Source organism: Egretta garzetta, unplaced genomic scaffold (genome assembly GCF_000687185.1).
Source record: "Egretta garzetta isolate BGI_Z169 unplaced genomic scaffold, ASM68718v1 scaffold2, whole genome shotgun sequence".
In the NCBI taxonomy this organism is placed as follows: domain Eukaryota; kingdom Metazoa; phylum Chordata; class Aves; order Pelecaniformes; family Ardeidae; genus Egretta; species Egretta garzetta.
In genome coordinates, this window is record NW_009258894.1 from 2,444,626 (window position 1) to 2,468,215 (window position 23,590).

General features: G+C 40.2%; 1 protein-coding gene across 1 annotated transcript; it reads left to right on the top strand.

Moving 5' to 3' along the window:
* The first annotated feature begins 114 nt into the window (after positions 1-114).
* On the top strand, positions 115-13,386 carry THBS1 (thrombospondin 1). Its single transcript, XM_009634170.2, has 21 exons — positions 115-181; positions 925-1,502; positions 2,060-2,135; positions 2,380-2,576; positions 2,774-2,899; positions 4,469-4,562; positions 4,884-5,057; positions 5,445-5,621; positions 5,939-6,112; positions 6,298-6,425; positions 6,542-6,694; positions 7,217-7,435; positions 7,875-7,982; positions 8,359-8,518; positions 8,920-9,038; positions 10,667-10,901; positions 11,273-11,500; positions 11,660-11,931; positions 12,355-12,452; positions 12,563-12,702; positions 13,379-13,386. The coding sequence occupies exons 1-21, from the start codon at positions 115-117 to the stop codon at positions 13,384-13,386; spliced, it is 3,531 nt and encodes a 1,176-aa protein (XP_009632465.1).
* Positions 13,387-23,590: the final 10,204 nt, after the last annotated feature.

Here is a 23,590-nt window from a genome sequence, read left to right on the forward strand (position 1 = left end):
GGGGGCCCGGGGGAGCCGACGGCGCGCTGGGCGGTAGGTCCTGGGTGCGACGGCAGCGCGGTGACCTCCTTACTTCTGGCTGTCCCCAGGCTGGTTCAGCGACGGACCTTTGCCATGGGGCCAACGACCGTGCTTTTCCTCCTCCTCATGCTCGGCGTCTCGGAGGCCAAGCGCGCTGCAGGTAAGACCAGCTCTGTGCTGGTGCCCACAGCAGTCAGGGAAAAGGGCGGGTGGTGGCAGGGGACGGACGGACCACTTTTTGGTGTTTGTGTAGGTAGCTGAAATTGTGGTTGGTGGTGAAGAGCTCCAAAACTTGCAGTGAACAAAAACTCTTTAACCTGAGCATCAGCTAGTTGAGAACAGGAAACTCTCGGTTGTGGAATTCATGTAACCTTCAGAAATAGAAATGCAGAGTCCCCAGGACTTGAGTGCATAGCTTGTCCACCTCGGTGTTGGGCAGAGGAAAGGAGCAATTTGATGTAGCAACTGGCTGAAGAAGGAATGGGGCAGTAGGCTGCTGTCATGGTGCTGTAGAGAACCTGATACTGTGCTTGCTGCCTCCCAGCTGGACTAAGCAAGCTCACTTTGCCGTACCCTAGCATAGTCTGGGCTTCTGCTGTTCATTTCTTCTCTGCTAGAGTCTAATGAGGTGCCAGAACGGCTGCTACCTTTGTGTGTCAGTCAGCAGGTACCTGGCAGTCCTGTGCCGGCTGGCTCCTGTACAAGAATGCACATGTACTGCCGCGCGGCAGCGCCTGGTGGGACTGCCGTACTGCCAGAGCTACTGTCTGTCTCCTACTGTCAGGCGCTGTACCTTGCACGATACATACCATGAGGCAGTATGTGAAACAATCCTAGGAGAAGTGCACCAACTCAGCCTCTTCTTGTCCCTTGCTCATGATGCTTGTTCTGATCTCTCTGCAGAGTCCAGGAGTGATGATAACAGCGTCTTTGATCTCTTTGAACTCATTGGCTTCATTCGGAAGGGAGCTGGGCGCCGGGCACCCGGGGTGCACCTGGTGAAAGGACCAGAATCCTCCAGCCCTGCTTACCGCATTGAAGATGCCAGTCGCATCCCTGCTGTTCCTGATTCCAAGTTCCAAGACTTACTAGATGCCATCCATGCTGAGAAGGGCTTCATCCTCCTGGCTACTCTCCGGCAAGCCAAGAAGAGTAGAGGCACACTGCTGTCTGTGGAACAGAAAGATGGCTCTGGTCATGTCTTCAGTCTAGTATCAAACGGCAAGGCAGGCACCCTGGACCTGAGCCTTTCTGGTGATGGCAAGCAGCAATTAGTGTCAGTAGAGGATGCCTTGCTAGCTACGGGACACTGGAAGAATATCACGCTGTTTGTGCAGGAGGACCGAGCTCAGCTCTATGTGGGGTGTGAGAAAATGGAGAATGCTGAACTGGACATCCCCATCCAGAACATCTTCACTAGGGACCTGGCCAGCAGTGCCAGGCTCCGTATTGCCAAAGGGGGAGTCAATGACAATTTCCAGGTAAGACTTTCGCTTATCTCTTTGCCCAGTATTTTCAGTCATCTGCCTTGAAGGTGCATTAGCAACTCAACCAGCCTCAATAGCTACAAAGACATGGGTAACAGGGAGAAGGGGTTCCACAACTGACTAGTTTGTGTACATCTGAGATGAACCATCTCTAAATCTACTAAACTTTAATAGTAGAGTTTGAAGGGTGAAGCATTAGATTTGCAGGGATAGAACTTTCTGTAGCAATAAGAAGGCACTGAAGCTTCCAACCATGTAGTTTTAGTTTCATTGCTCAGCTTCTTAGATGACATTCAGAAATTCATGGGTTTTTTCCTTCCTGCCTGGAGAGTTGCCAGGTCCTTGTGGTCAAAGATGAGAATGTTAGGAAGCAGGTCTTGTTATTTTTAAGGAGAATAACGCAATGTGTTTCACTTTGCCATCTGTCTGTCATGAAATTACTCTTGATGATCTTACATGACCTTAAGTGCCTACAAGCTCTCTCCATGCAAGTAGTACTTCTTTTCCCTAGCAGTCGCTGCAAGTAGCTGTAATTCTTCCTCTGTCCACAGGGACTGCTGCAGAACGTGCGGTTTGTGTTTGGAACAACTCTGGAAACTATCCTGAGGAACAAAGGCTGCTCCAGCTGTAAGTTTGCAATCTTCTGAATCCAATGACCTATTAAAAATCAGATGCCTCATTACGTTAAAGACAAGTTGAAACAGAACTCGGAAGTATGCTGACATGCAAATCCATGTTGCATAAGAAATAAGATTATTTTTCTGCAGGCACCCTAATGAATCTAGCGGCAGCTGTTTAGCAGGTGTTACCCTGGAATGATAAATGCACATGGTAAAAAATGCATTTACTTTATGTGCGTTTTGTCTCTTAGCCACTAGTGCGATCATTACTTTGGACAACCCCATCAATGGTTCCAGCCCAGCTATCCGCACTAACTACATTGGCCATAAAACAAAGGACATCCAAGCTGTCTGCGGTTTTTCCTGTGATGAACTAACAAATATGTTTGTGGAACTGCAAGGGCTCCGGTCCATGGTTACAACACTTCAAGACAGAGTTCGCAAAGTGGTGAGTGTTGGTTAAATTCATGGTACCTTTCATTAACTGGCACTTAGTGAATGAATTACAACCTGCTCTTTGAGAGCCTGGATAAACAGTAATAACTTTACTCAATTACTTTTGTGGAAAAGGGTGTCTTCTGTATTTACTTCTAAATATCTTTTCTCTGCTTCTTTCCCATGCTTTCCCCCCTTCCCACCTTCAAGACTGAAGAAAATGAACTCATTGCCAAAGTGGTCCAGATCACTCCTGGAGTATGCATTCATAATGGCATCTTGCACAAAAATAAAGAAGAGTGGACTATTGACAGCTGCACTGAATGTACCTGCCAGGTAAGATTCCTCACATTCACAAATCCTCTCTATGTAAACTCATGAGTTGGAATTGACAGATGTTTCTGAATGACCTTCCTTTGTTAGGAGGAGTGAATCCTACGCAGAACTGGGCATATTACAGTAGCCAGAGAATTATCTAGTTTATTTCATCCTACTAGATCTCTGGTATAAAGGCAGCTTTCATACAGCATTACAACAGCAGTATTTTAGAAAACTGTACATAACATCACTCTGATACAGCTGTCAATGTGCTTTTAGTTCCTTACTTCGGGGAATGCCTGTATTCTTTACATAAGTCAGGGAGTAAACTAAAAGTCAGCATCCATAGAACAAATTTACACTACTATCATCAGCTTTGTTCCCTGGAATACTTTAGATCCACCACCTGTCCTCACTGAACCTCCTGCTGGCTTAGTAAGAAAAGACATTCAAGTACTCGGTAAAGGCTCTCAACAAACATGTGGGGTTTTTCTTTACCTAACAAATGCTTCTAGCTGTGTCCTATCAGCTGTTACCAGGTTACATGGAACAGCAATCCCTTCCAGCTTTCAGTTCAGCTGTTTAAATCCCATGCTAACCTGGCAAAATATTTATGCTTTGTGTTGCACTTCTGCGGAATGTTATAGAAGTACACCAAACCCACACAGTTTCAGAGTTTCTTTAAACCCTTTCCTTGCTCCCTTTAACTGTAAGTGTACCTTAGCAAAAGCATCTTGGAGTACCAGTCTACCAAAGAGTGGGTTAACTAGCCTGCTGCTGCTTGGAAACTAACAGATGAGTATTTGTGCATGCGCAACCCAAGACATCTCACACAGTTCTGCAGCTGCTTCTATAGGTCTCTACATCATTTGTCTTGTAATCAGCAAATGATACTGTGACTTCTGCAGATTTGCCTCTTTCCTACCAACCCTCTTACTCAATGTTAGCTGTAATTGCCTTAAGGTCGTCATTTGCTTAGGGAGATTAAAAATAGCAATCATGAGAGCATTCTTCTGACCCAGCTGCTACCTTCAAGAAGCAAAACTACAGGCTTTAGAGCCCTTTAGCTCTCACTGAGATTGGAGGTGGGTGTTCTTACCCTTCCTGCTTGGCTTAAAGATCAAAGACCTCTAAGTATAAGTTATAGATTTTTATGGCTCTTGAGCAGAGTCCACTAAACTTGTTTTATCTTTACCATGTAATCATCTTAAATCCATATTAACTGAAAAGAAAGTTGGCTTCATGTTCTTGTTTCATTCCCTTGAAGTCTGACCTTATACTTTGAGTACCAAGTGACAGTCTTTAGCTACCAGATGCTGGCTAGAGAAACTCTTGATCAACTTCTGCAAAACCAAAATACTTCCACTCTTGACTAAAAAACAAGGGGTGAGAATGGGAATGAGTTGAAGTTTGACTAAAAATACCTAGGACTACCCTTGGGTTGTAGGAGCTCTAAATACAAGGGTTGCTGCTTTGGATGTGCTACTGAGTCTTTAAGTGCTGCAGAGAAGGTCTCTATCATTTAACCAGACTCCAGACACTGTTTATATTCCACTTGCTTATTGCAATTCTCACAATTCTTTATAGAACTCTGCCACTATATGCCGGAAAGTGTCCTGTCCTCTCATGCCTTGTTCCAATGCCACTGTTCCTGATGGGGAGTGCTGCCCCCGATGCTGGCGTAAGTACTTAATACCTTCACGCTTTTATAGCAGTTGGCTTCATCTAGCTAGACGCATGCTGCTCTAAAGTATACCACAACTGGTTATAACCTTGCACCACTGGAGTAAGATTAGCCTGATGCCTCTTTGAGGTTAATTACTTCAGTGATGCATGTGAGCACTGAAACATTTGGGTTCGTGGCCCTTATCTTGTACAAGAAAAGAAGATGCATGTGGCTTTTGAGGACAGTTGTGTCCTTTTTTGTGGAGAGAGGGGTGGGAGAAAACACTATGGAAAAACACATACCTGGAGTCTTGCTCAGAGCTGTATCCCTCTGCAGCTAGCGACTACGCAGATGATGGATGGTCTCCTTGGTCTGAATGGACTTCTTGTTCTGTGACCTGTGGGAATGGGATTCAACAGAGAGGGCGATCCTGTGACAGTCTCAATAACCGCTGTGAAGGGTCTTCTGTACAGACTCGGACTTGCCACCTTCAGGAGTGTGATAAGAGATGTAAGTACTTAATCTACTCACACTGGTAATAAAACACAGGCTGCTTTTATTGGCTTACTGTTAACAGCAAAGACTACCATGTAGCTTTATCACTGGGATGGAGCATTGGCTTCTAGCTTCAAGGACTTGTATTAATCAGGTAAAGGGGAGCAGATAGCTAATGCAGTAAATAAACATGTTTGGGCACTGCTCCCAGGACAAAATTTGAGGCCAGTTTAGGTATTCAACTTCTGTAGTGACAAAACAACTTGATCTGTGATGATGTTTAGGTTATCCAGTATATATTCATGTCTTTGGTATAGTTCTGGTACTGGCTGTGTCTTAGGTGCTGTGCTGCTGAAGTCTGTTCATCAGCAACTCTATTAATAATGGACATTTCTCTTTTAGTTAAACAGGATGGTGGCTGGAGTCACTGGTCACCATGGTCATCATGTTCTGTCACTTGCGGCACGGGTATCATCACTAGAATTCGTCTCTGCAACTCTCCAGTACCACAGCTGAATGGCAAACCTTGTGAGGGTGAGGCAAGAGAAAACAAACCCTGCCAGAAAGATCCTTGCCCAAGTAAGTGTGTCCAGGTGGTAACTACTATTCAGTAGCTTAAACAGTGAACTTCCTGAGTAGTGGCTATATAATCTAGTTCTAGTAATCTTCTCTTTTAAACTTGGAGGTGGGCTAGGTAAAACCTCACAGGTTAGTTTTGGATGAAAATAAACTCTTTTCTATGGCTCTTCCATGGAATCCATTAATTCTGTGATTTATATCTGAACAATGTCTGAAGTGCTCTCACTGCAAAAGTAATAGCCCTTAGTCAGGTAAAAACTAGTTGTACCACTGAATTTAAAAGCTATACATGTCTTCTAACTTCTGTCTCCCTTTAGTTAATGGCAACTGGGGGCCATGGTCTCCATGGGATGCTTGCACTGTGACATGTGGAGGAGGACTTCAAAAACGTAGCCGTCTCTGCAATAATCCTGAGCCTCAGTATGGTGGGAAGACTTGTGTAGGTGAAGCCAGAGGGACTCAGGTCTGCAACAAACAGGACTGTCCAATTGGTGAGTATCCATTTTCCCATAAACAGCTGAAGGTCGTGGATGATCTTGAAAATACTGATTAAAAAATTTTACAAAAATCTGTAAAACCCAAGTGCTAGAACCTTAAACCAGCATATCAGCCAAATACAGTCCTGAGCAGCATGGTAAGCATCCATCATCTTAATACTTTCTTATTTGTTTCTCAGATGGGTGTCTGTCTAATCCCTGCTTTGCGGGGACTACATGTACCAGCTCCCCTGATGGTTCCTGGAAGTGTGGTGCCTGTCCTGCTGGCTACCATGGTGATGGTGTCCACTGCCAAGATATTGATGAGGTAAAAAGACTAGAGTTTGCTTCTTGAAAGGGGGTGAAAGAAAATGAGAAGGGAGAATAAAATCCTGGTGTTTTATAATGCTAACTGTTTTTCTCTAATTCAAACTTGTATTTCAGTGCAAAGAAGTTCCTGATGCCTGCTTTGTCTTCAACGGAGTGCACAGGTGTGAGAATACTGAACCTGGATACAACTGTCTGCCTTGTCCACCACGTTTCACTGGGACACAACCATTTGGTCGCAGCGTTGAGGATGCCATGGCTAACAAACAGGTATTGTCAACTTGAGAACAGTTCTGGGTTATAAAATCTCAGAGTTTCTAAACAGAAAGCACCTACGCATTTCAGGGAAGAAGGACTTGGTACATTGAATAAAACCCCATCCTCTGATTCAGAACAGGAAGAGTATTAAGCAGTTTCTATTGGAGTTCAAAATGAGTTTTAAAAAAAAAATCACTGTCCTCCCCAGCTATGATGGGTTCAGATGCTGTACATAATTTTAGGAGAGTAATTTAATCAGTATTCACTCATGAACCAACAATATGTGCCTTAGAGATATTTTAGTGCTTATTTCCATTTGAAAATAAATAAGGTTTGAACAAGAAAAATAATTAGTGCTAAAACTGCTACTGGAGTTAGGGAGTGGAAGAAAGTAATGTATGAAGCTTTTTTCTGATTGAAAGATCTCTAATCAAAACAAGCATGTATTTTTCCATGTTTTATTTGAATCTCTGGGGAGAAAATGAGCAATAAAAAGATGTTTCCAGTGGATTTAATTTCTGTGTGGTCTTCTAGGTCTGCAAGCCACGTAATCCATGCACAGATGGAACACATGACTGCAACAAAAATGCCAAATGCAATTACCTTGGCCACTTCAGTGACCCCATGTATCGCTGTGAATGTAAACCAGGCTATGCTGGCAATGGTATAATCTGTGGGGAAGATACTGACTTGGATGGATGGCCAAATGAGAACCTTGTTTGTGTTGCCAATGCCACTTACCACTGTAAAAAAGTAAGTTTATTCTGTTTTCCCATCTACTGTTACAATAGCCTGTTGATTTGAGAAATATACAAAATGTTAGGTTTGAGGTATAAAGCAAGCCTCTATCTAGTTAAAGCTGTTAAACTATCCTCTCTGCAAATAAAACTGGTAAAATACCCCTCTGTAGGGATAGTGTTGTCAAGGTATTGCTAGGAGGCTCTTGCTGTTGCTTTAGATATTCATGCAATGTAATTCAGGAAAAAATGAAGCCGTTCTTAAAATTATTTGAACTATGGCTTATCTAAGACTTATTCTCATAGTATTGACTAGCTAAAATTGAGAGAATGACAGTAAGGTAACACCTACCTGATTGAGGTATTGTGATTTTGCTTAATGATTAGCTCTTACTGCTAAAATCCCTATAGTAATCATGCCAGGAGTAAACATCTGTGTACTTTCTCCTTTCTAGGATAACTGCCCTAATCTGCCCAACTCTGGGCAGGAAGACTATGATAAGGATGGGATTGGTGATGCCTGTGACAATGATGATGATGATGATGGTATTCCTGATGACCGGGTAAGACAACACAAAGGAACAGCCTTTGAGAATGTAGCTCTCCCATTCCCCAAGGCTGGGGTCTAGTTTATGACTTTAATCTTAAGAGATGACCATTGGAAATTGCTGGCACTGACAGCTATCCTAGAAACCTTAGATAAGCATAACTATGCAGACAAACTTTGTGCAGCTGGTTGAGCTTTGGAAGTGAATCTTCATTTTTATTCAGCCATTCCTACACTCGTGCAAGCAACAGGGTGTTTTGAGATAGAAGCATTCTGGTTTTAACTGTTTCCCTGCCTTTCATTTCCCCATTCATATTACAGCATAAGCAGAATCTGGCTAAAGCCTTAATTTGACTCTTTTTAAAGTTTGACTTTATTTCTTGCTCTTACAGGACAACTGTCCATTCATCTACAACCCACAGCAGTATGACTATGACAGGGATGATGTTGGTGACCGCTGTGATAACTGCCCCTACAATCACAACCCTGATCAAACTGACACTGACAACAACGGAGAAGGAGATGCATGTGCAGTGGATATCGATGGAGATGGTAGGTGGTCTCTAATCACTCCTTTAGATAGTATTCTAATCACAGATTGATCAAATGTACATAAAGTACCACTGATTTCCTGCCAGAATTTCATCCCTGAACACACAGAAGTTCTCCTCTGGTGGTATCAGGACATAAAGGCTACTGAAGTAACAGTTGTGGGTATTGGAAATTTGCTTTGAAATATGAACATTTTGGCACAGTTAAATTCTAGCTCTGCTCTCACAGGCAGTACGAACAGAAGTGTGTGGCAGACCTAGCGATGAGTCAAGCTTCAAAGCTTTCAAATGCTGCTCAAAATGCTTTCAAATATCTGTAAAGAAGTGTGTGGTGGCCTTACACAGTCCTTTGCAGCATTTAGATGTCTAACTTTCTTTCATGAACTCTCCTTAATCTTGTAGGGGTCCTTAATGAAAGGGACAACTGCCAATATGTCTACAATGTAGACCAGAGGGATACAGACTTGGATGGTGTTGGAGATCAGTGTGATAACTGTCCACTGGAACACAATCCTGACCAGGTAGGGGATTTGTATTATATACATACAAGACTGGTATTGTAAAACAAATATAGTATGTTGTTCAAATATTTTCTACAGTACACAACAAGTTACAGCTTAACTTTGACTTGTCACAAGTCATTCTTATTTGCCAAGTGGTGCCTTTATCAAATAACATGCCCTCACAGTTCAAACAGCTTCTAGGTTTTTTCTGAAAAGTAACCCTAGTGAAGATCTGAGACTAACATGTACTCATCTCCTAAATGTTTCTTAGCTTTGTCAGTTGTGGTAATTCTTGTAGTGAGGATATGAAATTCCTGGCAGCACTGTATGACATCTAGGTAGGTAGGAACTACCCTCTTCCTAGCTTGTGGTGCTGTGTTCACTTAAACACAAAGTTGCTCTTTAATCTTTGTCCTTAAGTTTGAAACAGCTGCATTCCAAACAACAACTTTTCTACCAGTAAGTTGAAGGCAGCACAGGTTGCTTTTCTCTAAGGAAAAGGTATATTCTGGCACTTTTGAATTCCCCTTCATAAAAGTCCAGGGGAATCTAGCCTGTCACACAACTTACTCCTTCAGAAATGCTTGAAGGCAGAAGTAGATAAAGCCTGTGCCATCCTGTCAAGTACAAGGCTGTAAGTTTAATAGCTTCAGGGACATAACTGGAATGTTTGAAGGGTTAGAAAAGCTGTTGCACACCAGTGGAATCTGGTGTAGTATGGTCACATAGCCTAAAAGCAGTGTTACTTGAAGGATTTAAACAGATGATATAAAATTTCTTAGTCTTTATCGCTTGCTTTACTGCTTCCCCACCTGAGGGTGGAAAATACCTGAAGATCCTTTCAGGTAATGTTTCTCTTAACACTTTGAAACCTTAATATAAGAATATAATGTTTTTTTTCAAACACTCTTCTAATCAAGTTCTAGAAGTGGAGATATTAGATTTCAAATGGCAGAACTAGTAGCTATTCAAACTGTGTGGTATGCCTTCTGTCTACACCAACACCAGAGTCATCCACCAGTGTTGACAAGACTACTAGACTAAACCTTGAGGCAGCCCCAGGGATGACTGGATTGTTTTTCTTAATTTCAGAAGCTGAGTAAGCAAATGATTGCCTAAAATATGTGATAGCACAGCCGTTCATGCAGTCTTTGACCACTAAGGGAATAATTGTCTTGATTGAGTCAGGGCACATGAAGAGCACTATAGGCTTTTGTGATAAAGAAAATTGATATGATGTGGAAGCTGTAAAATCAAGACTTGTTAGACTATGTTTTAGTGTTCTAGCCTTTACTGGCTAGGTACAGAGTAGTCCTACCCTTATCTGGCCCTTGGAACCAGGGAGCTGCCAGAGAAGGTGGGAGGTAAAGTACCCTGTGTCCAGTATGGTAGACTAGTGACAGAAGAGTCACATGGCAGAAGGGAGAAGAAAAGAAGCTGATGACCACACTGTTGTGGATTCAAATTAAAACCAGGGTAACACTAAAGCAGCTAACGCAGGCAGCTTTAAGTAACTAATCCCTCACTACATCTTGGCTCTTGCTAAAGCAAGCAGAAATCCCAATTAATTCTATCTCCTCAGACTCCTATTTCAGACTTTTTTTTTTAAAGTGGCTTTTTAAAAATTTTTTTTTCCCCTTTCTTAGGAAGACACAGATTCTGACCGCATAGGTGATCAGTGTGACAACAACCAGGACATAGATGAAGATGGCCATCAAAATAATCTTGATAACTGCCCCTATGTGCCCAATGCCAATCAAGCTGACCATGACAAGGACGGAAAAGGTGATGCCTGTGACCATGATGATGACAACGACGGTATCCCTGATGACAAAGACAACTGCAGATTGGTTGCCAACCCAGATCAGGCTGATTCTGATGGTAAGATGGCCAGTATCATAGTAACATTTGAGAAGTATCTTCCAATAGTTCAGTGTATTTCTTTTTTTAGTCTATTTAGGGTTGGACAAAACTTCCAAGTAACAAAAAGATAGAATGTCTGTACTGTTGTTACAGTGCTCCTTGGGAGTAAGGAGCAATGTGAAAATGACCACATATCCAACTTATTCCTAAGTCCCTATCAGGCTGGAGTGAAAGAGGACTTATACGGTAGCTGTCGTGGTTTCTGTAGCGTGTCTGCCAGCAGTACCTAGGCAGTCAGAGGTCTGCAACTGAGATTTCAGCTACAAGTTTTAAGACTCAGAAGTAAACAACAATGGTGATATAATGGCGAAATTACTTGTGTCCTGCAGGTGATGGACGTGGAGATGCTTGCAAAGATGACTTTGACCAAGACAGTGTGCCAGACATTGATGATATTTGCCCTGAAAATGTGGACATTAGTGAGACTGATTTCCGAAGATTTCAGATGATTCCCCTGGATCCCAAAGGAACATCCCAAAATGATCCAAACTGGGTTGTTCGTCACCAGGGTAAAGAACTGGTTCAGACAGTCAACTGTGACCCTGGCCTTGCAGTTGGTAAGGGGAAAACTTTAACTCTTAACAAGTGTTACACTGGTTTTATTTGTTTGTTTTGGCGGGGGGGGGGAGGAGGACAACCTGAGAAACTATTAAGGAGTTCTTTAAGAATTGCAAAAAGGGCAGTTCCTGAAACTTTCTCCTTTAATGCCCCAATAGGTTTTGATGAATTCAATGCTGTGGACTTCAGTGGCACCTTCTTCATTAATACAGAAAGGGATGATGATTATGCTGGCTTTGTATTTGGCTACCAATCTAGCAGTCGTTTCTATGTTGTCATGTGGAAGCAAATCACCCAGTCCTACTGGGACTCCACACCAACAAAAGCTCAAGGCTACTCTGGTCTCTCCATCAAAGTTGTGAATTCCACCACTGGTCCAGGAGAACACCTTCGTAATGCTCTGTGGCACACAGGAAACACTCCTGGCCAGGTAAGAGCACCACTTTGATAACCTGCTCTTCTGCACTGTAACGCATGCTGTTCTTCCGACAAGATAGACACTTACAGGGGGTCTGTGTATGCTGATCAGAATGGCATAGTCTTCTTGACAAAGACCAATAACTTTGTAATTATCTCAAATCATACAACATTTTGTGTAAAACTAACAGGAATGCATGCTGCAGGCAGGCTTTCCAGCAGCAGTGAATCAATTGTTTCTGGAATCAGTAGTTTCCCATTTACATATTTAAAAGTACACTGAAATGCAGTTGATTTCAAAAGACCCCATTACAGAGCCTAATGACTGACTTTAAGCCTTTACTAGTCGAAATCATGATCATCAATGCACCTTCATGTCAAAATAATGGTTATGTTATCTCAGACCCTTGGTTAATAAAAAAATATTCTTTTGTAGGTGAGAACTTTGTGGCATGACCCTCGTCACATAGGCTGGAAGGACTTCACTGCATACAGATGGCGTCTTAGCCATAGACCAAAGACTGGTTACATCAGGTGAGCATCATCCCTTTAGTTTAAGTAATTAACACAAGGAAAGTGGGTGTCTGTAAAGAGGAACCTAACAGAAGCTTATCAATGATGACTGACCTATTGTCTCATTCTAGGGTTGTAATGTATGAAGGGAAGAAAATCATGGCAGACTCGGGACCAATCTATGATAAAACCTATGCTGGTGGTCGGCTAGGATTATTTGTCTTCTCTCAAGAAATGGTGTTCTTCTCAGACCTTAAATATGAATGCAGAGGTAAGGAAGACACTGTAGTTAAGAGATCCTATATACATGAATTTGTTCAAGAAAGCTGCTCTCAAGGAAAATAGAATGGATCAAGAAATAAGAGCTAAGAGGGAAAGTTTACCTGTGATCTTTCATAGCTCAATCCCAAGCGAGTTCTGCAGGCAGAAACAGAACACCTTCTTGATTAAACTCTTCACAGTTAAAAGCTTTAAATGTATAAAATCTAAGTATATTTCTGTCCTGTTATTTCAAAGTATCAGAAATCCATGTTAAGTTCAGATACAAAATATATCTTGAATCTCCTTTAAAATGCTGGCTAGAGTTAATCAACATAGTGGAAAAAGTCAATGTGAAAATACAAAATATGGATGTTAGCAAGCAAGAGAATAGTGTCTGACATGTAAAAAAGCAAGCAAAGTAGAAGGTTGTCCATATATTGCACTCTTCCAGCTCACTGGAGGTAAGTGCCTATGACTAGTTTCAGGTGCCCAACCTTCTTAAACTGTGACTTCATTGTGTAATGGTTACATAGATGAGATTCTGAAGTCCAACTTGAGAAAGTACCTAAGGACTCTGTTTTCTTTATCAGTGTTCTTTACAAATGTCCCTAGGGATTAATATCTTGGTCATAATCATGCATAATACACAGAAATATTTAGATATCTTAATTTTTTCTTTTTCACAGATCCATAGTCATGAGGTTATTGGATCCAGAGACTATTTAAAAATGCTGGTATTGCACCTTCTGAAACGTTTAGCCTTACAAATCCTGGGACCATTATATTATTCCTTCCTTTCTTCTTTCTGCGTAAATGTGGACTCAAAACACATGACCTGCCTCAAGAGAATGCTTTTGAGAGAATGAAAGTGAGAACATACTTGGTATCTGACCTCTGCTGAAGTGGAAGGAAACAAATGTGTCTTGCAAATGAGAATTGTCTTCACTGAACAAGAACACTTCTTTCAGTAGGAAAGACATTTGTTTGCTGTTTATCACAGTGCAGTGTCACTGCCTCTCTAACTGGAGGTCCCATGGAGTAGCATTTTGTAAAAAGAACATCTTTGGATGTGCTGTGGACTACTTAAACTGAAGACCTTTCATTGTGTGGGGAAAAGGGGTTTTGGGTGGGAGGGTGAACTCTAAGTCTTTTTCTTATGGGGGAGAGGAATTTTTTTAATGAGGGCTGCGCTACTTTGGTTTACATCCATTTAACTTGGAGAAATGATTATTGGTTTATGTCACGTCTTTCAGATGAAAACACAGCCTTTACTCTATTTGTGGTGAGGTAGATCAGCTGTCTATTACACAGGACAAAACAGATATCCTAAAACTGATTTCCATGGTGGGAGGAGGATTGAGGATAAAAACTGGCACACTGGATCACACCAGCTTTGGGAGGAAAAATTAGATTCTGTTTTTTCCTGAGTAGATGCAGATCTTTCTTACCTTCAAATGTTTTCTTTCAGATATGGTGCCAGAAAGCACCGCCATCTCAGCTAGAGCTGTGCTGTCCTTCAGGAAACTAGCACATGCTTTGCTTTTTATGGTTAAAAAGGCACAAAAGTAATAGTAATGAAAACATTCCTTTTCTACATGCCATAGATGCTTTAAACCCCTCACTTCTTTGGAGGGGAGGGGAAAGGGCCTGTAGATAAAATACTGAAATTGTAAAATATTTATTTTTTACCTATCATTGATGTTATAATGACTGAGGAATTATTGATTAAAGCAACAAGAAGTGCGTCAAGACTATCCACCTAATCATTGTTACAAGTCTTCATGACTGTAAGATTGTAAATACAGATTATTTATTAACTCTGTTCTATATCGAAACTAGAGGGGTTTTAGTTGAGGGGGAAAAAAAATCTTGTTTGGAGCAGATAGTGGTGATATATTTGTTACAAAGAGCAGTTTTTCCATAAAGGCTTTGAGGCGCAGGGAAAAGTGGTGGGGTGGGGAATGAGATGTTTGTTTTTCTCAGTCTGAGCTCAATGTTGGCTTTTCCTTTCTTTGTGCAAGGCAGTTGGTAGCCTGGCAGGCAACTGTTCTTTAGTGCTAAGTCCCTTTAGCTGGTAGCAGTTCCTCTCTCATCCATAGTGCTAGAGATGAGGGAACCGCCATTTACCATCTCGGCGGTTATTTAGTGCTGGGAAGCATCTGCAGTGCTTTACTACTGGTCAGTGGGCCTGACACAAAACCAGAATACCTGCCCTGAGGAGATTGCAGAGAGGGACACAATGACTGCAATCAGTAACCATTCCAGCTGGCTGTTTGTGCTGCTGCATGCTAATTATTGTAACTAGTGATGTGCAGCTGCAAAAGAAGGAATTCTTTACAGAGTAGACAGAATTTCAGGAGCTCCTTGCTAAAGAGTGAGAGGGCTTGATGTACATTAAAGGATGACCTTTTCCCCCAATGGAAGGGGCAGAATCCTTATATTTCCTTGTCTTTTCAAAAAAGGAAAAGAAATTATCACAGTGAAAGTTTTACGTACAAATATTACCTCATTGTTGTGTGACTGAGAAAAACCTTTGGATTAAGCAGAGTTCAAATGTCTAACAAACTTTTTAAAGCTACTGTAGTACTAAAGTTAATGCTGTACATAGTCAAAATTTCTTTGCAGAAAATGTATTCCCAGTAAGGAAATGGCATTGGAAAAAAAAGTCAAATACAATTTCTAATGTTGTGTTATATTTTCCTGTCATCTTGTATACCATTGCTTGTATTTTTATAAATTATTTTTCTCATTGCCATTGTAATAGTTAATCACATAATTGTGTAGATATGCTATTTAAATAATTTATCATGAAATGCTACCTGTAGAGTTAGTATTTCTATTTTTATAAAAAATTTTTGCACACTGAACTGAAGATTTTTGTTTGCTTCCCTCCTCCCAATGTTTTTGCTAGCGAAATTTTCTAAGAACATGCTTTTTTGTAAACATTTTTAACCATTTTCCATTTTAAAGTTGTGTAAGTTGTACAATAAAGCTTCTTACATACAAAGAACAATAAACCACCAAGGACATTTATATTTACACCTTTGTGCTCTAGTTTTATTCATGTTTTGGAATACATTGTTATTCATGTTATAGGTGGCTTCAAAGCAAAACATCTCTCCACTCTTTACATTAAAACTATGATGAGGGGATGCACCTGAGCTTTCACTCCAGGTATAACAGCTTGTCCACCTGAAGGCACTGCTGCAGTTAAGTAGCATGGACAGCTGGCAAATTCAATTCTGAAAGCTTCACTGAAGACTTCTATAGCTATAGACACAGCCACAAGGCAAAACATGCTTTGAGGGATTTTGATCATCCCCAGCCAGGCCTACCCTGTATTTCTTTCTTTCACATGAGAAGAGGCAGCATGATGGCTACCTGCAGGGGCAGATGAATACCTGTTAATATCTACTCCAGACTGAGACTGCTAGTGTGATCAAAAAGCAGATGATGTGGCACTATACCGACTGCCCGACCATGCTGCTAAAAATAAGAACAGTTAAGACTGGTTGCTCAGTCTTAGAGCAGCAGTTTGCCTCATGAACCCTTTAGCAAAGCCAGGCGCTGTATTAGGAGTGCTAGATATCCATGAGAACTGAATTTAGGGGGTCTTGCAGGTATACAAAATTAATCTGTACATCTCCTTTTCCTGAGGATGAAGAGTCCTGTGCTATGAAGATTTTTCCTATTTTTCTGTCACTAAACTTTTGAAGACAGTCCTGTGTGCTTTATTTTATCAAACTGAGAACAAGGAGAAAAAAGGCAAAGAGTTCCTGACCTTGCTGTTTCCAAAATATGAGTGGCTGCTGAATTTCTGCTCTTGCCAGTTACAGGATTGTCCGTGTCTCATTTCTCCAGAGGGAGATGGGGTAGTCTTTTGTGGAAGTGCACCACCAGTGTAACCCCTCTGGTCTTATCTGGGCCTGCTGTACCAAATATCCTGCAGTTCTGGTCTCAAACTCTCTTCTTGCTTCTCAGGGGCACCAAGAAGAGTGAGACCTACAAAAAACAAAGTTCCGACCTGGAGAAATCTCTTTACTGTACTTGCAGGAAGAATGAATGAGACACTCTGGATCTAGAACAGATATATCTGTATTTGGATATACGTAGGTCTAATCAGAAGTTTAAAAAAGAGAACTGCTGCTGATGTGCAGGAAGCCCTGGAAGCCCATTCCAATGACCTTGTCTGAGCCCAAGCCAAACTTTCATACTAATTTATTGCATGCATTTATACAGCTTACAGCAGTGTAGTACCTGAACTGGGGATGATCGATACATGCCTTATAATAATAAAGGCAAACTATATGCCTTGTGTTAACCCATAGGTTAAGTCCACTCACTTGTTCTTTGGGGGAGTGTGAATACAATAGGACACAAGAGCAAGCTATAGATGAGGTAAGTTAGACCTGTACTTGCCCAAAGAAACAACTGCAAAAGAAAAACTAAACAGGAAGAGCATGGAAAGTGGCCACACTCCACAGGGCAAAAACTCCGTAGGTGAAGCCTGTGGGAAATAATGGGCTGTTCCCAGCTCCCTAGAACTCATCAGTGGGACACATAAGTGTACCAGCTAATGCATGCCACTCCCTGTGTTATTGGGTACTCAGCCAATTTTTTTTGCATATACAATCTTTGAGTTTCATGCTACTGCAGAGAGTGCAACGTTTTCTTACCATAGCATGTTCTTCTCAAAGTCCTTGCAAATACAGCAGCTTAAATTTTCAAGTGGTCATCTTCATCAAAACTATGTTCAGGAGGTAGTTCAACCAGTAGATATTAGTAACCTAGGGAGTTAAAGACTGAGATAACTGTAGCAAGATCTGCATCTTAATGACACCAGTGCATTTTTCACTGATATTGCCATGATTTTGTAGTGAAGTCTGTGGTATGGTAATTAGCTGATTTTCAACATAAATTCATTTTGGAAAGGATTGCTGAGATTATACAAGAGAACATCTTAATATAATCACAGGGGGATTTCTAGCTCTTATTTCTCATCTTTTCCAAGAGAGAAAGAACAGGTGCACCAAGCTGTATGAATATTTAAGCAGAGTTATGATGAGAAGAAGAGAAGTCATTAGAGAAAAGTGTTTGGCAAGCAAAAGTCTTAAGGATAAAATCTTCCATAGGAAATATATAAAATTATGCAAGTATCACAGAGAAACCTGATTTTCATATTCAGACAAATCCCAGGAAGCCCAGCCATCATTTGTCTTTAATTTTACGACTGCTTTCAAATTCAAAAACAGCCTAGGCAACACACACAAGAGCTAAACCGAGTGCTGCTTAGATGCTATGTCAGTCTCCCTTGATGAGTCCACTCAAAATGCGTATGGAAAGACCATTTTAGTGTTATTGTAAAATTAGGGTAGAATGCCTCTGGCAATACCCTTCCCACCAAAACTATGCATACCAAATACACAAAGCAAACAATAGGAAAACAATGGCATAGAACAGTATTTCCACATGAATTTTTAAGTGGGAAAAAAAAAGTTCTAAATACAGAATGTCTGCCTGTAAATCAAAATTATTCATGCACTTGAGCACTCTAGAAATTAACACACACTTATGAGCATTCCAGTTTGCTTTTTTTTTTAAATAGATAAGGTACTGCAGATTCAATTGCAAGCAGTGAACTATTTCACATAGACTTAAATGACAGGGAGCCTTTTATTCTAACTCCTGCACCTGGATTCCAGCCAATCCCTCAATGAAAAGTATAATTGGATAACTGTAGGTTATAGCATTAGTAGTATTCAAGCGCCTCTATTCTATTTTAAAAGGAAACAGTTTTCCTGACCTTTAAATCTTGCTACAAATAAAAGAGCAATTATTTCTCAATAAATAAATCTGTTGGAAATTTAAAAAAAAAAAATCACAATTATTTTTCCTAGCTCTCAAAAACCTTCCTAATTTAACAACTTCCCAAGCGTCTGCCAAACCACCTCGTCTTCTGCATGTACACTTCAAACTGTGCGATTCCCAGAGGTGGGGCTCTTTTTTGTAACCGGGGGAGGAAGCACTCTTGGAAGTGCAAACAGTGTAGCAGATTTTGCACCTAAAAAGCAAAAGAGAGAGATCTCATTTAAAGCTGTGGTTAGAAAGCCTTTCTAAGAAGTGAAAGAAAGAAAAGACGTGTATTCTCATGTTATTTGCTGAAATTTTATCCCTGTCTGGGAGGTAAAATGGCACCCTTTCTAGCCCATGAATTACTGGCACACTTTTTCGCACTTCTAGACTAGTCCTTGCTGCTCTGGTGCCATGTTTAAGCAGCCCTTTCCTCTCTGATCTATGCAGCAGATAATTTTTGCACAGCCTGTTTTCACTCTGTGCTCAGCATGTCCACTGACTCTGCAGGAGTCCTGCTCAGGAAGTGAGAGGGAAAACATGCACTGCAGATCCACAAAGTAGATACCAGCCATCGTATGGCTTGGAAAAAAGCATTTGGCTGAGAATTTTTGGGGGGGATTTTCCTCTTTTTCTTTTTTTTTTTTTTTTTTTTTTTTTTTTTTTTTATTATGAAGCTGGAAGTTTTTTCACCCCTTGATAGAATTACTGTAATTTAAACTTGAATTCTGGACATACAAGAATAACTTCACTCTTTTATTATTATTGTCTGTAGTCAACAAACTTCCTGGTTTTTTGTTTTTTTAAATTGGGATATTTAGTCTGTCACTCCTCTTTGAAATGGAAAAGACCCTCAACTGCTTTAAATCTGCATAATAACCGTAAATCTGGACTGAAGTCGTCATACCATTACAGTACACTGAAATCAACACTATAGTTCTTTCAATCATCCTACTTAAATATATCTATTATATATATTATATATTACATATATTACATTAATATATATGATTCATATATACTTATACTTACACATATTGTTCATGAAAATGATTGAACCACCCTAATTTTCCTCTTCCAGAAGAAAACACTATGGAGCTTGTAATTTAAAAGGGCAAACCATGCAGCATCGAAACACACCCACTAGAGTAAACCAATATCAACAGCTGATCACTGGCCACCATGAACACCAGCACCGCCTGTTTATTACTGAGGAGTCTCAGTGACAATGGCAGAATGGTTTGGTCATATATGGCTCAGCAAATAGATGCAATCACACTACAGTCTTCTCTTCATGGGTATATTGCTTCCACCAATATTAAATTTTTGGAGCAAGATTGTCTATCTTGTGCTGTAAAGTCATAGCGGGGAATTAGGAGCACAAAGCAGCACAAACCTACATGCATACGCAGAATTTCTTATTCCTCAATAAAAAACAGATCTCGAAGCCCAAAAGTCAGGAGGATAACTTTAAAAGTCTCCTGTGCTCTGCTGTGCTTTGGGATGAACAGAGCTAGGAAAGACTGTAAAGAAGCTAGTTGTCAGAATTTTTTACCAAATAGAACTTACACTGAAGGAAGGCATGTATCTTGGAAAAGCTGTTTCAAATTCTGAGTTAGGCTGCAAAAGGGAATTCATTTGAGTATCCTAATCATCACTGCTGCATCACTCCCCAAGGAGAAGCCGCCGCATTCCAGTGCAGCTGGAATTCCAGTGGCAAGCTCGACTGAGGGGTTATTGCAGGTCACAACCAACAGACACTGGAAAAACAAGGAAAAACCCATGAATCCTCCTGGATTCAACTTTCCTTTTACCCTGATATTGGTGATGTTTCAGCAAATGACCTTGTCACTACATTTTATATCTCTGTTATTCTGTCCCTCATACCAGTAAACATGTTTTACCAAATAATTTTATTTCCTACGGTTTTACTTAAAATTGAAAATAAATAAAGGAGGGCTTGAATTGGCACTTCACCTGCAGCATCAAGCAAGAAATAAAATCTTCCCAAAGAACTTGTTATTTAATATAGTGCAGTAGAAACCAAGCACAGACAAACATTAAGTAACTAATATTTGACACAGTCTCAGAGTTCGGGTACTAACACTAAGCACCTTTGGAATGGCATTTCATGAGCTCTAGGTCCCTGCAGTTTGCAATGACTACAACTGGTGCAGGGTGCTCAACATTCCCAAGACCTGAAGTGAAGTAATAGAGTTCCTGTCGGAATATACTCTTCAGGTCAATAGGGATTCAAACTTGCCTGCTTATCCCCTGAAATGTCAGATGTGAATAAAAGTTGTATTCATGGCTTCAGGAATACTGTAAGGCTTAGTCAGGAACAGGCTCTTCCTTGGGGGTGCTAGGAAAAGCTTTTTCATAACAGTGAGAGATTTAAGATAACAAAATACACTAGGAAAGTAAAAATTAGTTATTATTTTTCTTAATATAAATTGTAGATATTCTAGGTATAAACTTGAAAGAGAACTTAATTTTCTTCAAAAGCTATCCAAGCACTTTAATGCTGGTTTTGAGAAGAACTTTGTAAAACATGAATTCCATGTGAAAATAACTGGACTGTGGAAAGATTACAGCCAGCAGACAGTCCTGCACAAATATCACACAGGCACAGAAAATACTCTTGAAAAAGCTATGTCAGTATTGTTTTGGTTATGTTTATGGTAAAGAAATTATGGCACAGACTTAAAATTTTTAAGGAAGATAAGAAATACATCTAGGTGAGATTTTTCAAAGCTCCATGAAACATGCTTACAGCAATCCTATGCAGAGCAATGGTACCATGCAGACCACCCAGTATCCATGGATTTGGTATTGCTGTTGCAAAACAAGTAAAAATATCAGAAAATAAAACAATAAATAGCACTTGCTATTTGTCACAAATATAGTGTCCCACTTACATTTTTAACTAAAAGAAAGTACTTTAGATTCCAATCTCTGTTATATCCATATGATTACCACTTCTTCAGGAGTGTACGTCCACTTGGAGTGGCAACTCCATAAATGAGATTAAAATTTGGGCCAATATGTGCATTAATTTAAACATTCAGATTAGTTCAAGTAAGCCCTATGCCATAATGCAGCCATTGCATAGTTAACATCATATCCATACATCTTTTCTTGTTGAATGTTAAATGGCTAGTACAGTATCTGAGAAAAAATTTATCCTTCTAGCTTGTGTCAGCTGAGAGCTTGGCAATGGGAAAATCTATTGAGTTTTCTTTGCTAGAATCTCTCTCCCTTCTCCCCCCCAAAAAACCTTTAAAAGTGAGCCATGTTTTTTTAATAATTTCTTCTTATTCTAACACTACAGTGCATGAAATTAAAAACTAACCATCATCTCAGTAAATAAGTACAGAAGAGTAGACAAGCAAAAACTTGTAATGAATTTTTATTATTATCTCAAACACAAAACAGCTGTATTACCATCCCCCCAGCTAGCCATTACTATAAGATTTCATAATGCAGTAACTGCTAGGGCAAATTTCTGAACTCCTTCACTTTTACTCGCACCAAACCTTCACAAGGGACTGTGATCTTTCATCACTTAGTTACATTTCTTAACCAGAGGATAAGATTGTTTGCTATATGGTTACACTCATTGCAGGATCAGGAATCAGACACAGCTGAGCAGACTGGTGCTGATGTTCTGATCCAGCAAAGGACTTTACCAAGTCTTTACCTTCAGTCAAACCAGCAGTCCAGCAGAGAGCCCTGGGGCAGAAGATTGAGTACGTATTTTGGTCCCTCACTGAGTCAGGGCTCAGCAGTCAGACAGGCTGCAAGCTCCAGCAAACTGTTCTGGGATAATGGAAGCCAGGTTTTACCTAACTACATGGAAAAAAGTAGACTGTGTGTAAAGGAGGAAAGATAAAATTATTATATACGTTTCAGATCCGTTCTAATAAAGTCTCATCAGTAGAAATGGAATTTGCAAGTCATATTTTATATTTTTCATTAACTAAGACACGCATGTCTAGCAGACACACAGTTACACAAATGCATATGTACATTAATTTGTTAGACAGAACACTCCCAGGAAATTTAATGAAGTGCAAGAGTTCTGAAATCAAACTGCGACAATATCTGATAATCGTAATAATAATTATCTCTTAGGAATAAATCACCTCATGGAACAGTTTTCAATGATGACAATTCATTGCATTCAGAGTGTCTGAAAACTACACTTTCAGAAAAAACATTGTAAAGGAAGTACATAATCACTCTCCCCTCAACTTTCAATCTTCGTATCATCTGTAAAAAAGAAAAGAATCATATGCTGAACTGCTGCAAGCACAATATTATTTGCAAGAGGAAAAAGCAACAGTGGTTTCTGATAAAACTTCTACTTAAAACTTAATATAGCCCAAAAAAACCCCAAACCAAAAAAAACCCTGCAAATAATTACCAGTTGGCTCATACAACTGAGAAATAACCACCTTTTCATACCTGTATGTGGGTAAGTCTGGCTTCTGTTTATCTCTGTAAAGATCACCTTTACATACATGGGTATGACCCTGATGAAAATTCCTGCTTCTTTCAAGAAGAAGGAATTACTTATCTCTGAAGGCACATAAGAGTTTCCTACATATATACACACACACATATATATATAACTTATGTTAATAATTATGCTTTCCCTAAGTAATGCTATCACAGACTACAGTACCATAATGACTGCAAAATCAAAATTCTGCTAAACCAGTTTGACACAAACATAGTTTTGTTTGCTTACACAGCACCACACAGAGTTTAAAGCATGTGTAGCAGGCCAGAAAATCAAAGTTTACAGAAGATTATGCATAAATGTTTAAATGTCCTTTAGAATTAAGACCATAACAAAGCTCAACTATGTAAATGTCTCTTAAAAATAAAAAGTACACCTGGCACCTTCACCTGCAGATGTATTTGCCTTAAACCTGATTCCACTGGGATCTCCATTCCTCCATACAATTAGCACATCTAATCATGTCTGAACTAACAAGTTCACCTATAGAATACATTAGGCAACTTTAAGAATTTGATAAAAA